Genomic DNA, 15,507 nt, shown 5'->3' on the forward strand with positions numbered 1-15,507 from the left:
CGGCTCGGGAGGGCGTCAGGAGGAAGAGGGAGGGAGATCAGCTCCTTGCTGATCCCCTCAGTGCTGTGAATGGAGAAGTGATGTGTATTACATCACTTCTGCATTCACCTGTCAGTCATCTGGCTGCTATAAGCAGAGAGAAGAAGCTGATGAAGCAGATCTTTGCTTCATCAGCTTCTTTTGGGGTCCCCAGGTGACATTAGGGGTCCTAGAGACCCCCAATGTCAGGTCCTCTTTATGGAGACATAAATGTGTTACGCACATATAAACGTAAATACGCGTCCGGTGCACCAGCGTGCGAAAATGACAATTGTGCTACACACGTTACATATCGCTGTGAACGTTGGAGTGAGAGCAATCATTTTAGGGCCATCAATCACTGATAACACTAAACTGAGCGGTAAAAGCTTTTAAAGCGTCGCCTATGGCCAATTTTTGGTATTATCGTTTTTTGAGGTTTCGCACGCACACACAATTTAAGGCTTGACATGTTTGGTGTCTTTTTACCCGAAGTGACCCCGTCTTTTATATTTTACCAAAAAATTGGGTAACATTTAATATAGGGGAAACTGTTTTTTTAAAAATTTATTTCAGTAATTTTTCCTTAATATAGTAAAAAAAATAAAAATCGCAGTGGTGATTAAATACCACCAAAAGAAAGCTCTATCTGTCCCCAAAAAATGGTATAAAATTTATTTCAGTACAGCGTTGCATGATGGAATAAATATCAGTCAAAGTACTGCAGCGCTGAATACTGAAAAATGGCCTGGATGGGAAGGGGGTTTAACACTGCGGACTTCAAGTGGTTAAACTGCTACTGAGGATAATAAAACACATAGACAGATTTAGAAGCTTTGCTATCCTGAGGCTGCACTAAACCAAAGAGAGTATAAACAGTATTGACAACAGGAAGTTAAACAAAGCTGTTGAAAAGATTATTATTTTCTAACTTAAAACATGTTCTTATCTGAATGTTCAGCATGCGTGATGAGCTCTTTTGGCTGTGTAATCAATTTTTTTTCCTTGAGTGTTTTGTGAGCAGATTTTGACCACATTTTTGTAACATAGTATGGAATGATGCATATATTAAAATTGCACAGGATTGCAGAGCCGGGTTTAAAATGTGCATGAAATATAAGGCAAGTATGTAATCTTCACAGTGTGGGAAAGTTCTATCATAGATGACTCACCCATGTGTGACATATCCATGACAAGATATGACAGGTGTTCAGGTTGATTGTGTGATAGAATGACAAAGTGACAGAAATTGTGAAGGTAAATTAGAATAACATGGAGTTGCCATGCATGCTCGGTGTGCACAAAAAAACATTGGTGCGCTCCACATAAATGAAACTATTAATATTTCATTTGCCATCATAATGCTCAATTCTGTTGTGGAGATCCTACATGGAGACATACTCAGTAGTAGATAACACAGAGCATAGTAATAAAGAATGCAGAGCTCAGTAGTAAAGAATGCAGAGCTCAGTAGTAAAGAATGCAGAGCTCAGGAGTAAAGAACGCAGAACTCGGGAGTAAAGAACGCAGAGCTCAGGAGTAAAGAACGCAGAGCACAGTAATAAAGAACACAGAGCTCGGTAATAAAGAACGCAGACCACAGTAATAAAGAACGCAGACCACAGTAATAAAGAACGCAGACCACAGTAATAAAGAACGCAGACCACAGTAATATAGAACGCAGAGCTCAGGAGTAAAGAACCCAGAGCTCAGTAATAAAGAACACAAAGCTCAGGAGTAAAGAACGCAGAGGTCAGGAGTAAAAAATGCAGAGCTCAGTAGTAAAGAACGTAGAGCACAGTAATAAAGAATGCAGAGCTCAGGAGTAAAGAGCACAGAGCTTGGTAATAAAGAACGTATAGCTCAGTAGTAAAGAACGCAGAGCTCAGTAGTAAAGAACGCAGAGCTCAGTAATAAAGAACGCAGAGCTCAGGAGTAAAAAACACAGAGCTCGGGAGTAAAGAATGCAGAGCACGGTAATAAAGAATGCAGAGCACGGTAATAAAGACGCAGAGCACGGTGGTAAATAACGCAGAGCTCAGCAGTAAATAACACAATACTGTTCCATTATGATATTTCTACACAACACTGGGAACCTGGAACATTATATAAAGACAAAATCAATACTTTATTAGTAAGGGCTTATTCACACCATCCAGTGCATTCATCTTACAGTCCCGTGGCAGAGTAAATGTACCAGTGAATAGGAATCTATAAGTTGTACATTTACTTTTGGCAGCATATGAAAATATTTTTGTATTAAATAGAAAAGAAACTGCTACTCCTCTTAATTTGTTATTCCCGTAAACCCCTATTTTGTCTGTGAGGCACTTTAGATCAAGATCAAACAAGATCATCTCAGATACTGATACATTTTTGCATGAATGTGTGGAATGGTATGTTTTGAGTTTGAAATGCAGACCTTGTTGCCTTGTTACTTTACTAAATTTGTTCTCCGTTTGCTGATGTGATTTGGCTGTGTCGCTGTCACTAACAAATTGCATGTTTTTCTGTGGGACTTTCCAACCAGTTCCTATCTCTCCTGCAGAAGTATGATGCTGAACTCTTCAGAATGTGCATGCCCTGTCTCAGTGCAATAGCTGGAGGTCTACCACCAGATTATGTTGATACCAGAATTAAAGCAACACCTGAGAAGCAAATGTCAGTGGACGCTGAAGGAAACTTTGACCCAAAACCCATTAATACTGCCAAGTAAGTATTACCAGTCCTTCATTTTACTAAAAATGTAGACAATTGTTTTTAGGATACCTAAAACCAAAGCTTATAAAACAGTATTTGCTCTGATCATACTAAAACACAGATAGTGAGTGTTAGAACAACAGAGCAATAAATGTACTGTATGCTTTATCAAGTGTTTAATTTGCAGTGATTTGGAGTGGTGTTCTGTTCTGCATTACCCTGGTTCACACTGGAGTTTTTGAGCAGTTCGAAAAGCGCTTTTAACTGCCAACACAAGAAATCCCATGATTTTCAATGGCCCTGGTTCACACCTGAGCAGCAAAACACCTAGCAGGAAAACGCCAGACACCTGATAAGATACAGGAGCTTCTTTGGGCAGTTAAAAGCACTTTTCTTCCCCAAAGACTTAATTGGAAATGCCCAAAAATGTGCAACAGAAGCATGTTGCACATTTTCGTGAGCATTTTTGCGCGTTCTTCCATTGCCCACAATGGTTTATGAGCTGCCAATCAAAACGTGTGTCAAAACGTGCATACAAATGTGCCCAATGTGCATAAACACGCAAATAACCGCATGCTGCTAACGCACGTACAGACGCGCAAAAATGGTGCCGCCTAGGTGTGAACCAGGACTGAGAGATATGTGAATAATTTCAGTTTTAGGATCATTCATAATTGAGGATACAGTAAACATACTCTATCCTCAATTAATTACAAACACTCAGCGATCGCTGAGTGTCTGTACTTGCTCTCCTTCCTGTCACGCTGTCACAGGAGGCTGAGCAAGCGGAGCTCAGCCTCCTGTGACAGCGCTGCTTGTCTCCGCCCACACTGCTCTCCTCTGATCTGTGACGGGCGGCTGGGCGGTGTGGGAGAAGAGACGCCGCCCGCTCACAGGGCTCTCCTCCCGCAGCACTCGGCCGCCTGTGACAGTTTCTCTCCTCCCCGCTGGGACACAGAGCAGCGCCCAGCAGGGAGGAGAGAAATCACGGATGCACCGCTGTATCGGCCAGAAAATGGCACTTTCGGTATTATGCCAAAAGTGCAATTTTCGGCCGATATGTTTCGGCAGCCGATATATCGGTGCATCCCTAGTTATAATAGTGGATAGTATGCACAGGAGAGGGATGCAGAGGGTATAACAGCAAGAAGCATGCTGCAGGAGAGGAGTGCAGAAGGTATGACCGAGAGTATGTTAAATAAAGCAGTGCAAAGGGTGTGAGATATGTGAGTATGAGCAGGAGAGGAGTGCAGAGGGTATGGAAGTAAGCAGTATATGAAGGAGAAGGGCTTAGGGGGTATAAATGCATTGAGAATGTGAAGAAGAAGGTCACAGAGGAGTCCTGGGCACAGTGTGTGTGTGTGTGTGTGTGTGTAATAATATATAGATATAGATATATATCTATATGTCTATATCTATATATCTATGCATATACACACATGTATACACACTAGACCTTTGAGACATACAGTCATCCGTCTAAAGTATCAATGCAGCATTGATTTGTGTTATATCTTGGAATTACATCTATTATCAATGCGGCATGATGATCTATGCCTCTTCCTGTCTCTACTGTGGCAGGGGAAATCTGAAGATGGATGCAAAGAATTGTTGAGCTGCATGATTTATTTCTGGAGGTAACAATACAGGAAGGTCTGGTGTTTCAGCTGTGACTAAATGTATGTACACAGCATTGGCATCATATCGACTGTTTAACAACAGTAATTTGTGATTGAGACATTTATGTACTGCAGTGGCTGGAGATTTATGCGTACATTGTTGACTCTTCTCCCCAAAAGCATGTTCTTAGCACCAGTAACAGAGGGTAACAAGTTAAAGGAGAATTATGAGGCGAGTGATTTTCACTCAGCCTCATAATCTGAGCCGACCTGGGACAATGAAACTGTCACAGGTCGGCTCATTGATCAGGAAGTGAGCGAACACATACCGTCGCTCGCTCACTTCTTGATCTATACGTGCAGAGAGCCATGACTGTCACTCACGGCTCCCTGCAGGGATCCCCTCCCCTGTCCGATCCTCCAGCGCTGACTGGCGGAACGGACGGGGCGGGTACAGCTGGCACTGCCTCTAGATAGGCAGAGCCAGCTGTCACTCACGCAGCTGGGTGGATCCAGACAGCATTGTCGGGATCCGTTCTGGCTGCGGCGTATCAGTATACCGCGAGCTGTAGCTCACGGTATACTGAGCTTTAGGTGACGGGGGGACGCTAGTTTGTGTCCTCCCGTTACCCTTAGGAGAACTATGGGGAAAAGCACTGAACCCATAGTTCTCCTTTAACTTGAGAACCATTGTGCCGGGCGCAACATTTGTATTGAAGCTGAGTGTTGTTACACAGATTATAAATGCATGCAAACAGACAAGTATGAGGATTGTATGGGAATGGAATAAAGTGCTGTCATGATCTATAGGAGAAAGTTTTGGAGGGTAGAATGTTAAGTATGTGCAGAAGTGGAGGGTATGACAAAGTGCAGTATGTGCAGAAAGGCATGCAGAGGACATGAGGATGGCTAGTATTTGCAGAAGAGGAGAGTAAAAGGATATGACAGTGGGCAGTATGTGCAGGAAGAACATGTACAGATGTACAAAAACAAGTACAGACTGTATGACCATGGCCAGTATGTGCAGGAGAGGTGTGTGGAAGTTATGACAGGAAGCAGTATGTGCAAGAAAAGGGTGTGAAGGGTATTGTTCAGCTTGTGCAGACGAAGAGTGCGAAGGGTATTTCAATGAGCAGTATGTGTAGAGAGGAGTGCATATAATATGATATAAAGGAGGCTAGTATTTGCAGAAGAGAAGTGTTAAGTATACAACAGTTGGAAGTATGTGCAGGAAAGGAGTATGGAGAGTATGATGGAGTAGGTATGTACAGAAAGGAGTGCAGAGGGTATGACAATGGGCAGTATGTTCAGGAGAGGAGTGCAGGGGGTATGAGAGAGGGCACTATGTGCAGGAGAGGATTGAACAAAGGATAGCAGTGGTTAGTATTTGCAGGAGAGCAGTGCAGAGGAGATAACACTGGGCAGTATGTTCATTAACAGACTGCAGGTATGACCGCAGCCAACATGTGTAGGGGAGAAGTGCAGAGCGTATGAGGGTGGTCCCTGTGTGCAGAAGAGTATTGCAGAGAGGATTAACAGTAGGCCATATATGCAGAAGAGGATTTTGGTTAGTATGACAGCAAGCAGTATGTGTAGAAGGGTTTGGAGAGTATTCCCACATTCGGTATATGCAGGAATGGAGTGCTTCTTCTCTTTTACCACTGCAGTGAAGACAGGGATCAACAAAGGATGTGTAGTGGTGGAGGTCCAGGGTTTCCAGGAGTAGAAGGTGAGGCCAGTGGGAGTGGATGGAAGTCTGCATATGGTGGAGGAACAGTGAAATGGATTAAACTAAAACACAGCCATATATAGAAAGTGGAAAAACACTGTTCAAGTGGCTGTGTTTCCAGTTTTAGTGAGCTTCCAGCTTTGGTTAGATTTTGTTCTATCAATAAACCAATGATTTGGGGAAACAAACCTACCAAAATATATGCAAACATGTCTTAGTTTTAAACAGGCAGTTGTTAATTTCTAAGCCATAATTAGTAAATATCCTAAGTAAGTTGCTAATGAAAAAACAGAGGATTCGGGAAGCTAGGGCACCCCAAGCTGTACATCACATAATGCCTGGATGCAATATGTTTTTGTGCATTTTATTTATAAGCAAAGAGACAGTAAAGCCTACATGTAGCCAAAACTTTTTATTTTTGGATAGAAAAGAGAAGGGATATAACTTTTGTCAGGATTTTATTTGTGGTCTGTGATGCCACACACTTTCTTTCAGGATAAGACGTGATGGGTAATATTTCCAGTGTGGAAAACGTAACAAAACCCTTTTCAGTAAAATGGGGAAGGATTAGAGGTGTACCGAAATGGAACTTTCAGACCGAAACCGAAAATAAACAATTTGTCAGGCCAAAACCTAAAAAAATGTTTTCTAACTTTTTAAAATTATTTTTTAAATATTATAAACACTTCCTGTTCATTCATAATGGGGACACAGTAAACATACTATGTCCTCAATTATTTATAAACATTCAATGATCAGCTGATCGCTGAGTGCTTGTAACCACGCTCCATCCTGACTCGCTGTCACAGGAGTCTGAGCGGGTGGTGTCGGAGGAGAGCCCAGCCTCCTGTGACACCGTTGACATCTGACTCCCCCCTGCACTGCGGGCCCGACCTCCTGTGACAGCTGACAGTTGTCTCCTACCCGCACTGCTCCACATCCTGATCTGCCTGTCACAGGAGGCCAAGTGGGGAGGTGCGGGAGGAGAGCTCGGCCTCCTGGGATACCACTGACAGTGGTCTCCTCCCTGCCCGCTCAGCTATCTGAAAGTTTCTCTCCTTCCAGATGGGCGCTGCTCTGTGTGCTCTGAGAGAAACCAGGCATGCACCAAATTTTTGGCCAAAAAATTGTACTTTCAGCATTTTACCCAAAGTACTGTTTTCAGCCGAACTGTTTCAGTGGCCGAAATTTAGGTGCATCCCTACTCCTAGGTTATTATTACGGAAATAGATTATTTTTATACAGGATTTATATAGCACCAACAGTTTGCGCATTGCTTTAGATTCAAGATTAGGGTGCCACTTCAATGGTAATGGCCAGAATACCATTTGGTGTGTTCAATGCCAATATATGCGGGATATGCCAATGCGTTTCTGGGGTAAAAGTGATCCCTCCTCACCAGGGCTGGAATAATAGGATTTAGGCCTAGACTGGACTGAGGGATCAGTGAAACATATAGTTCCTGAGGACTGTGCCTGTTCCGATATGCACAGTCCTTGGCAACTATGCATTTCACTGATCCCTCAGCCCAGTCCAGACTTAAATCTTCTAATAATCCGGTTCAGGTGAATGGGGATCCCTGTAGTCCTCAAAACATTTTGGCACATCTTGTTGAACACAACACCTAGTCTATACTTTTACATATGGAGTGGTGCCTTTATCTTCTAATCTCCTTCCATAATTCCACAGGAACCACTCCAAAAAGGGTCCCTGGAACCAAAGAGCTGCCTACCAATCATCACTTTGCCACTCATCATAAACTGTGAAACACAAAGCAGTACAGTGCCCCTCACTTTCTTTACACTCACTATACAGGCTTTTGTTTTGGTCTGTGTCTTCCTGTACCAGTGTTGACCAAGGGAAAATGCCCAACAGGGTCACGGACAACTATGAAAACTTATCTGAAGTATTTGCTCTTTCCAAGTCTATCCCAAACTCAAAAAAATGTCTCGAGTTTAATTTAATTCATGTCAACACAAAGCAAAGCCATGTGCACAGTGTTGTGAAAGCTGCAGCATAGTAGCAGGCTTAATAGAACACTCACCTGCTTGTATTGCATCACTCTTCCAAAACACTGTAGAATCTCTCTCGCCAGCAAGGGAGCAGCGTCATAAAAGCAGGTGAGTGGTTTCTTTGCTATCACAGCAATCCTGTCACTGATGATTTGCAACCAGTGATATGATCACAAGTGTGACATCTACTTTATATAGAGTGTCTTTTGCTCATGTATAGTAATTTCAGATGCGCATAATATGGAAATAAAATGTTATTCTGTCTTGCACTGTGTATCACAATTCACATAACTATATCTATGGTTTATTTCACCTTGGGGATTTGTCTGACTGATAATATGGAAGACATACTGAAATGTAATAATGTTATGCTAATGTTAAATTCAAGAGAAGATAGGAATCATGCTGAAGCAGCTTTTTCATTTCCGACTTACAAGAGTTTTTTTCTTGTGCTTTTGTTTTACAGTCTTACATTACCCGAGAAGCTGGAATATATTGTCAATAAATACGCAGAGCATTCCCATGATAAATGGGCTTATGACAAGGTACAGAATACTTGATGTTCATAGTATGCTTATCTAATATATCAGCATACACAGTGTTCTTCCAAAAAGAAAGTAAATTGCTGCATAGCAGTACAAAATCAGTAAACTTGGTTTATAGCAAATATTTATGCACAAATATGTATGTAGATATTTTATCATAATGGAATCTTAAGCATATGCCCTGTTCCTTTGGGAATTCACAGTATTTTTGCTTTACACAGCTTGCTTGCTGTTAGCAGTCCCACTGATAGACACTGCAGGCAACTTTTCAGCCTGAAATGGTTTGTTTTATTCTGGGAAATACATGAACAAAAAGGAAGACATAATTATATTCTATCTTCATTGTAAATGTTATTTTGGGGTTTAGTATTACTTTTTTAACATATCACAAAAAAACACATAGGGGGAATTTATAACACTGGAGCAGACAGATTCTGAAGCAGTTACACTTGGCAACCAATCAGCTTCTCTCTTCATTTTGTTCAGATAAGATTTGAAATGCAAGCGAGAATGGTCATTGGTTGCCATGCACAGCTGCTCCAGATTTTCTCTGCTCCAGATTTGATAAATCCCCCTCATAGAATATTACTTTTAGATATTAAAGTGAGTAAAAACATTATTTGTTATCCATACATAATCAGTTCCTGTCTCTTGAGCATGAAAGGAAGACTCCCACTGGGTGCAATAAACAACTAATACAGTTAATCTTTCACATAAAAGGCACAATCAGGGAAATTCAATTTCACATTTGAACCAGAATTATGGAGTTAATGCAGCCTAAGAAATGTCAGCACCAAATTGAAAAACACGTTGCACCATTTTTCAGACCTCTTCCGACTCCTGCACCAAATTCAAGTAGTTTTTATTTCTGCCATATTTCATTCTGGTGTCTTATGTCTTAGTAATATCCCCTTCGCACACTGTACCGATGTACCCCAGAACCCAATGAGTGTTGAAAGAACAGGTGGATGGCGCCACAGTATACAATCTAGAAGATACTGTATGTTGTCTGCACACTATTCTGCTTCGGAATATCATCTTTATTCGTATTCCTTTAGCATGACATATGGAATGTGACATATCGATTGCATCCATATGTCATGCTAAAGGAATACAAATAAAGATGATATTCTGAAGCAGAATGGTGTGCGGACAACATCTCTTCTATATTCAATAAATAAACACGTTAACAGTTTGGTAATAAGAAAGAAAAAATTAGAAAGAAATGAAAAAGAGAAAGAAAAGTGATGCAAAGTAAGACCAAGTACTTATAACTAGTCTGTTGCATGTTCATATTGTATATGTCTGTCACAGTATGTGACACATACCTCAGGTGCAACATTCCTTGAGTAAGAGGAGCCAAATGAAATCTGTCTCAAACACATATGCAACACATTTATGTACTTTATCAATGTGCCTATTTCTGTCCCAAAGTTTGTCTCTCAAGCCATTGCCAGTTTCATAGGGTTATGCCAAATGCATGAATGCTTTGCAGCCTAGTACATGAATTTGGAGCAAATAATGACACTATTCCTGTAACCCTGAGACACTTTTTTCTTATTTGTCTCAGTGACACTCTTTTAGAATTCTCCTAACTATCTGTCTATTGAAAACAAGAAACGTCCTAGTAAGGGATGCAAACTTGTTAGTATGTGGGAGTAACCATATATAACATTTAAACTATTTCAAATGTTCTGCATAATATTGTTACAAAATAATAGTAAGAATTATGGTGCACAGCAGATTTGATTTCTATTACAGTTTTAATCTGAGATCGATTTTAATAGGAGCTGTTTGTGCAGCTTACATTGGGCCAACAGCTCCTCAGAGAGCATGGCCTCCTGGTCTTTCTGTTCCCTCAGCCATAATGTCAACATCTTGCAGCATGACATAGCAGATAATTTATTTTCTGCATGCATTTTTGTATTAATCACCATAAGTTCACATTATCTTACAAAATGTTCTGGGACCAAGAGTACAGATATAAAGCCTTTGTAATCAGTATTCCCCATGCTGCCTGTGTGGTCACAAACCCTCAGTTTTTCCTTTAGATATCCATAGATAAACTGGTTCCTCACTGAATATTACTATTGGTGATTTGTGCCCATCTTCAAACCTGCTATGGACTTTCCAGCTGTTATCAGCACCTGTTCAAACAGACAAGTTAGAAACCCTTTGTTTGAGATTATAAATACTTAAAACAGTTGTAAGGACCTATATTGCCCCATAGGGAGGTCCTATATGGTCTGCTCTTACCTTATTGTTGGGATGCATTTAAAGAGATATTTAAAACATAAGAAGTAAGACACAAGTATTTTAACCCATTCACGACTGGAGACGTACACTGTACGTTTCCATCATAAAGTGCCTAAATGATTGCTCACATACGCTGTATGTGAGCCGCTATTCAGGGCTTTGAAATGCTGGTAACTGCTGAGGTTCAGCAGTTACGGTTCATTAATGGATGCCTCAGTACTGAGGTATCCATTAATAAGAATTAAGCTTTTATAAAAGCTTCTTTTCTTTCATTAATGAAAGAATTAGGCTGTTACAAATACTGGATGGCTATCAGCGATCTGGTATTTGACAGCTGAAATAGCAGAATGGTGTGTACACCACTCTGCTATTTCAGTTTTTTCAGTATTTCAGTTTTGACAGCTCTATAGAGGCCAGGACTTCTGGACGTGTGCTGTTTGTTACATTCTTCAACACATACATTTGTAACGATGTATTACTTTGCTGAAATGTTTTAAAGCTTCTGATCGTCTGGGAACAATCAGAAGCCTTTAGTGAGATCTGATGTCAGGATCCATCACAAAGGTTATTATTGTCTGTTCCTGTTTAAACAAATTAACTAAATTAGTGACTACTTGATATAATTGACCACAAAAAAAGTGTAAAAAAATAAAGTGTTAAAAAACAAAATAAAAATAATATATAAATATATTTTATACTATAATTATTATAAAAAAATTAACCCCTTGAAATGAAAATCTGCAACTGAGCTGCAGATTTGTTTTCACCCTAAGGGTTTAATTTTGTATTTAACCCCCTCATGAAGCCGTTGTTTAAAGTATGTCGCTGTCCCTAGATGTGCCAGTTAGTGACACTTAATGACAGTGACATTGTAGGCCACCTAACCTAACCACTATTAGCTTTTAGAGAAATAAAATGAAATGTTAGCTTTTAGTTTTAGGCTGAAAATACAGAAACATTTCTGAAACCATAGAGATGTGAGGTGTTTCCAAATAAATGAATTTATTATAATTCTATTTTTTTAGCTGTGTTATTTGTCTAAAAAATAATTATCAAAACTGGGGAAAAAGTGTTTTCTTTATGTTTTTCGCTCTTCTTTTTATATGTTATTCGTACTAAGTGAGGTGTTAGGTGCAGATATGTGATATAAATATATAGCCCTATCTTTCCTCTAAAAAAATCAATATATAATGTGTGTGGGTACACTTAGTAAGAAAATATATTACTGCTGTGGAAGAATCACACAGCAAAAATGTAAAAAGTGGTCCAGTCAAAACGAACAGAAATGGAACAAATGCTCAGTCATGAAGGGGTTAGATGTTTACTTTTTGTTTGCTTTTTTCCTATCCATAAAAAAAAAAGTTCACTTTAAAACTGCTAGGGAATTCGCCCACTCCAGGAAGAGCCCATTCCCTAACACAACGCCCTACCTCCTGTCATAGCCCTTTGCTCTTCTGGAAGTGTCTAATTACTCTATGTGTGCTGGCAGCTCATCCACCCCTCCCTTCACCTCTATTTTGTAAACATTTGTGTAGAAGCTGGGGGAGGATCAGTGGGGAATTCTTTAAAATGTCACTTGAGTGATGACACTGAGTCTGCTGGGGCTGCTGACATTACATCAACGATGGCGGCACCCATCAACGGTCTCAAACAAGCCACCAGAACCTAAGGTGCTCTCTGGCGCATGCCATCACATCCAAGATGGTGACACTCATCAACAGTCTCAGTCTCAGATGAGCCACCAGATCCTAAAGTGATCTCCGAGGCCTAACATTTGATTTTGAGGAAAGCAGATATCAAAGAAAACTTTTATTTTTCTAAGATATTTTTCACTCGTCTGTCATGCATTCAAACATAAAATACACAGGGCATTCAAACCACAGACCAAGAAGATCTAACATGTTTGTATGCTAAGTTACCTAAAACTGTTGAATATTTATAGAAGCTTAGGTACCCAAATTTTGTTTTCTTTTGACAGAGTAATAAGTGTACACACTATACAACTGGTTTAGGAGAAACATGCTTGTCCCATCTGTATTTGTTAAGTTGGACATCTATTTTATATATAATGTTCTTGTTTTTGGTCTTTCTTTAGCTACACAGTGGATGGAAATATGGAACTACCCTTGATGAAAATACAAAATCCCACCCGCTGCTGAGACCATTTAAGACACTAACTGAAAAGGTACAAATGTAGTGTCTTAATTCTCTGTGTGAATAAATGCTTTCCTAGATTGTACTCTCTTTAATTCATAATGGCTGTTTTTAGTTTGTATGGTTTTGGTAGCAGACACCACCACATGCCTCTAGTTACTTCATTAATAATTGGATCTCCTCTTCTAAATTCTTAAAGCGACACTAAACCCATAAATTAAATAATAAAATCAAGATCTACAATATTATCATTTTATAATGAGCTAGCTTAGTTTTAAATTGTGTCCTTTAAATGCTGCTAAAAACAGTTTCTTTGTCAGGTCCCGTACTTCCTGTTAGAAGGTGGCCACTTTTCTTTTCCTTAGTCCCGGTGGTAGCTGAAAAGCAGCCAGCCTCTGTTCTCGCTCCCGCTAAGAACTATAGTGAGACAAGACGATGCTTCAAGCACCCTCTTGTCTCCTCTGCTGACTCCTCTCTTCCCTCAAATACCTCCCATCTGTATTCTGCCCGCTCTGTGGAAGGCTCGCCTCCAGAACACAAACCACTAAATCCTCCGTGTTTCTCTGTGTGGGGGGGAGGTGAGCTATATTTCTTTCACTGCTTGTTATCTCTCTTTTTTTTTCCTTTGCATACTATGTGAGCCGTCATGCGGCTTATGTATTGGCAGCAGAAGTAGAGTGAGGAGGAGGGAAGGGGGAGGAACCATGTCTGAATGAAACCATGCACAGTGGGAACACTGTGCGCTGTGCCTCCTGGGATATGTTTTGTAAGAGACTGGCGTGCTTTCACAGAACTTTCATGCACTTTTCAAAAGAAGATGCAGGAAATCAGAGGAGCGCAGGAGCGGCTCAGCACTTTTTAAAGTAGAAAGGAAAGCAGGATTAGGTTATGAATTAGAATTATAAATGTTTGAGTTTTGTGTCACTTTAATAATTGTAACTTAAATAGAAACCTCAACTACAAAACTTTGACAGATGGACATTTTACGTTATTCAGTGTTATTCAGTAAGCTGCCCAGCGGATAACTGAGCTGAAGTGAAGGGAGCCAAACGCCACTATTCACTTCAGCTTTACATCGCCTGGCTTCGGCTCCCTTCGGTTCAGCCGAACAAGCTCAGCATGTTCTGCTGAGCCGAAGCGAAGAACCCATTCGACTCAGCCGATCCAACATCTGGATTGGCTGAGCTGAAAACCCGGAAGTTCACTCGCTGCCGTTCGCCCCTATTCTCATAGGCATTTGGCTCGGTTAAAACATAATTAATAAAAACATTTCAACAAAAGAAAGGGAAAAGAAAGTGCAGGGTCTCCCTCCCGATTTATAACAGAGCTTTTAGGTCTGGTTGGAAAGTTTGGAGGGACAAGTTAACAATTAAAGTGTGTGGGGTTCCACCCAAAAGTCCTACCAGGCCCTTCAGGTCTATTAGGAATTTTAAGGGGGAACCCCACCCCCAAAAACGGGGGGGAGTCCCGATGAGGACAAGGGCCTCTTCCGCCACAACCCTGACCCAGTGGTTGTGGGGGTCTGCGGGCAGGGGGGCTTATCTGCATCCCAGATGCTGCCTTCCCTTGTGAATGAGTAAGGGGTACTTGTACCCCTATTCATTCACTAAAGCGTTAAGGAAAAATGTAAATAAAGAAACCAGACTTTTAGAAAAAAAAAATCCTTTTATTTTAAAAAACTGACGCCAGCCAACCCACCCGCACACGAACTCCTGCCGCAAAATGAACAATTTCACAGATGCCGGGCTAAATATAAACAGATATGTGGAGCTAGCGGTGACATCACCACTGGCTCCGCCTATATGTTGACATTTGGGCTGCATCTTTCAAATCGCTATTGCAAGTTGTTGGCCAAATGACAGGATAGGTCATTTGAGGACATAGTCAAGAAAAGCACCAAACAGCGCCAAAACAAAACCCTTCTGTAGCCCAAAATAACTTCTTAAGATCCAGTACACTTGCCCCGTTGCAGAAGAGGGATCCTGAACACTGTATGGAACAAAAAAAAGCACCGGGCGCCTGACCTGGTGCAATAAAATCTTTTTATTGGTAAAAAGAAGTATACAAAATATATAAAAGAATTAAGTAAGGATAAAGAACATCAATGGACTGACAGTCCTGAGTGATTTTTCTGTTGTGGAGGTGAGTGGGAGATAATAGAGACAATCCAGAAGCTCTGCTTGTCTGCCGAGGCCCGCTTCCACTGCTGAACGCATTTTTAGGGACACACCCCCTTCCTCAGAACTGGTTAGCTAGGCTCTCACTGTGTACAAATTAGCACAGTGAGAGCATAGATAGATATTAACCAATTTCCCCCAAACTTTACACAATATATCTAAGTTCTTTTTTGCATGTTAAGCAACATTAAGCTCCCCCAAAAAAACTTAGGGGTTTAATCACTATGGAGTCGAAGGATACAGTCGTATCTTTGGCTGATCCTTCGGCTCTCTTCGGAGCCCATCAGTTCAGGCGAA

General features: G+C 40.8%; 1 protein-coding gene across 1 annotated transcript in view; it reads left to right on the top strand.

Annotated features, from left to right (window-relative positions):
• Positions 1-15,507, top strand: part of RYR3 (ryanodine receptor 3) — a 609,228-nt gene that overhangs the window by 381,461 nt on the left and 212,260 nt on the right. Inside the window, exons 52-53 of the mRNA XM_018554200.1 lie at positions 8,545-8,623; positions 12,975-13,064. Coding sequence (XP_018409702.1) covers positions 8,545-8,623; positions 12,975-13,064 — 169 coding nt within the window. The remainder of the gene's footprint in view (positions 1-8,544; positions 8,624-12,974; positions 13,065-15,507) is intronic.

This window comes from Nanorana parkeri, unplaced genomic scaffold, assembly GCF_000935625.1.
Source record: "Nanorana parkeri isolate BGI_ZX_2015 unplaced genomic scaffold, ASM93562v1 scaffold146, whole genome shotgun sequence".
Lineage (NCBI taxonomy): Eukaryota > Metazoa > Chordata > Amphibia > Anura > Dicroglossidae > Nanorana > Nanorana parkeri.